The sequence below is a fragment of the Notothenia coriiceps genome, unplaced genomic scaffold (genome assembly GCF_000735185.1).
Source record: "Notothenia coriiceps isolate Sejong01 unplaced genomic scaffold, NC01 NC01_scaffold00035440, whole genome shotgun sequence".
Lineage (NCBI taxonomy): Eukaryota > Metazoa > Chordata > Actinopteri > Perciformes > Nototheniidae > Notothenia > Notothenia coriiceps.
In genome coordinates this window covers 227861-228566 of record NW_011368141.1, presented here as the reverse complement: position 1 = coordinate 228566, position 706 = coordinate 227861, and the positions used below count along the sequence as shown (strand labels likewise).

At 48.4% G+C, this 706-nt stretch overlaps 1 protein-coding gene across 1 annotated transcript in view; it reads left to right on the top strand.

Moving 5' to 3' along the window:
* LOC104962851 (poly [ADP-ribose] polymerase 6) overlaps positions 1-706 on the top strand; it is a 23992-nt gene that overhangs the window by 19029 nt on the left and 4257 nt on the right. Inside the window, exon 18 of the mRNA XM_010791355.1 lies at positions 375-447. Coding sequence (XP_010789657.1) covers positions 375-447 — 73 coding nt within the window. The remainder of the gene's footprint in view (positions 1-374; positions 448-706) is intronic.

The following is a 706-nucleotide window of genomic DNA, read 5'->3' as shown; positions in this document are numbered from 1 at the left end:
GGGGGGGGCAACTTCCAACAGGAGTCATATGGGGGGGCTCTTGGGAAAAAAGGTTGGGAACCCCTGCACTAGAAGACATCTCCTCACCAAAAACGTTTTTATAAATGACATTACCTTTGAGACGAGGGAATAGGAAGTGGTAAAAGGCCAACTCCTTCCTGTGTTTTAGTACTCATTCCTCATTCCTGCACTCAATTCCATTTGGTAACCCCTATAATGAAAGTCAAAAGGTTACAGCGGAAATGTGACAGTGTACTTTGGAGCAGCATGGATCTGGCCCACTACCCACCGGTGGTTGCTCACTGTTTATGTTCACACAGCACTTTGTTTTATCTGTTCTTTCTTATCTCTCCCTCTCTCTACACTTGCTCTAGTGGTTCCCATATAGAGAACTGGCACTCTGTTCTGAGAAATGGACTAGTCAATGCCTCGTATACCAAACTGCAGGTACGTAACCCTGGCAGTTCTCTGGAATTTACGATGCATCTCCTCTCGGACAGTGAACCTGCTCTCTGATAGAGCAGGCTCGCTGTCCGGCTGATTCATTTTTGCAGTTAATGGATGCCAGCTTCCCTTTCGTCAGCTTTGCATTTGGCATTTTAGCGAGCGGGGCACACGGTTAGATCTTCCCGACCAATGTCTGCTGCTCTGTGAGGCAGACAGCAGCGGACAGCACGTCTCATCCTGTTGTGGGACAAAGGGGGGG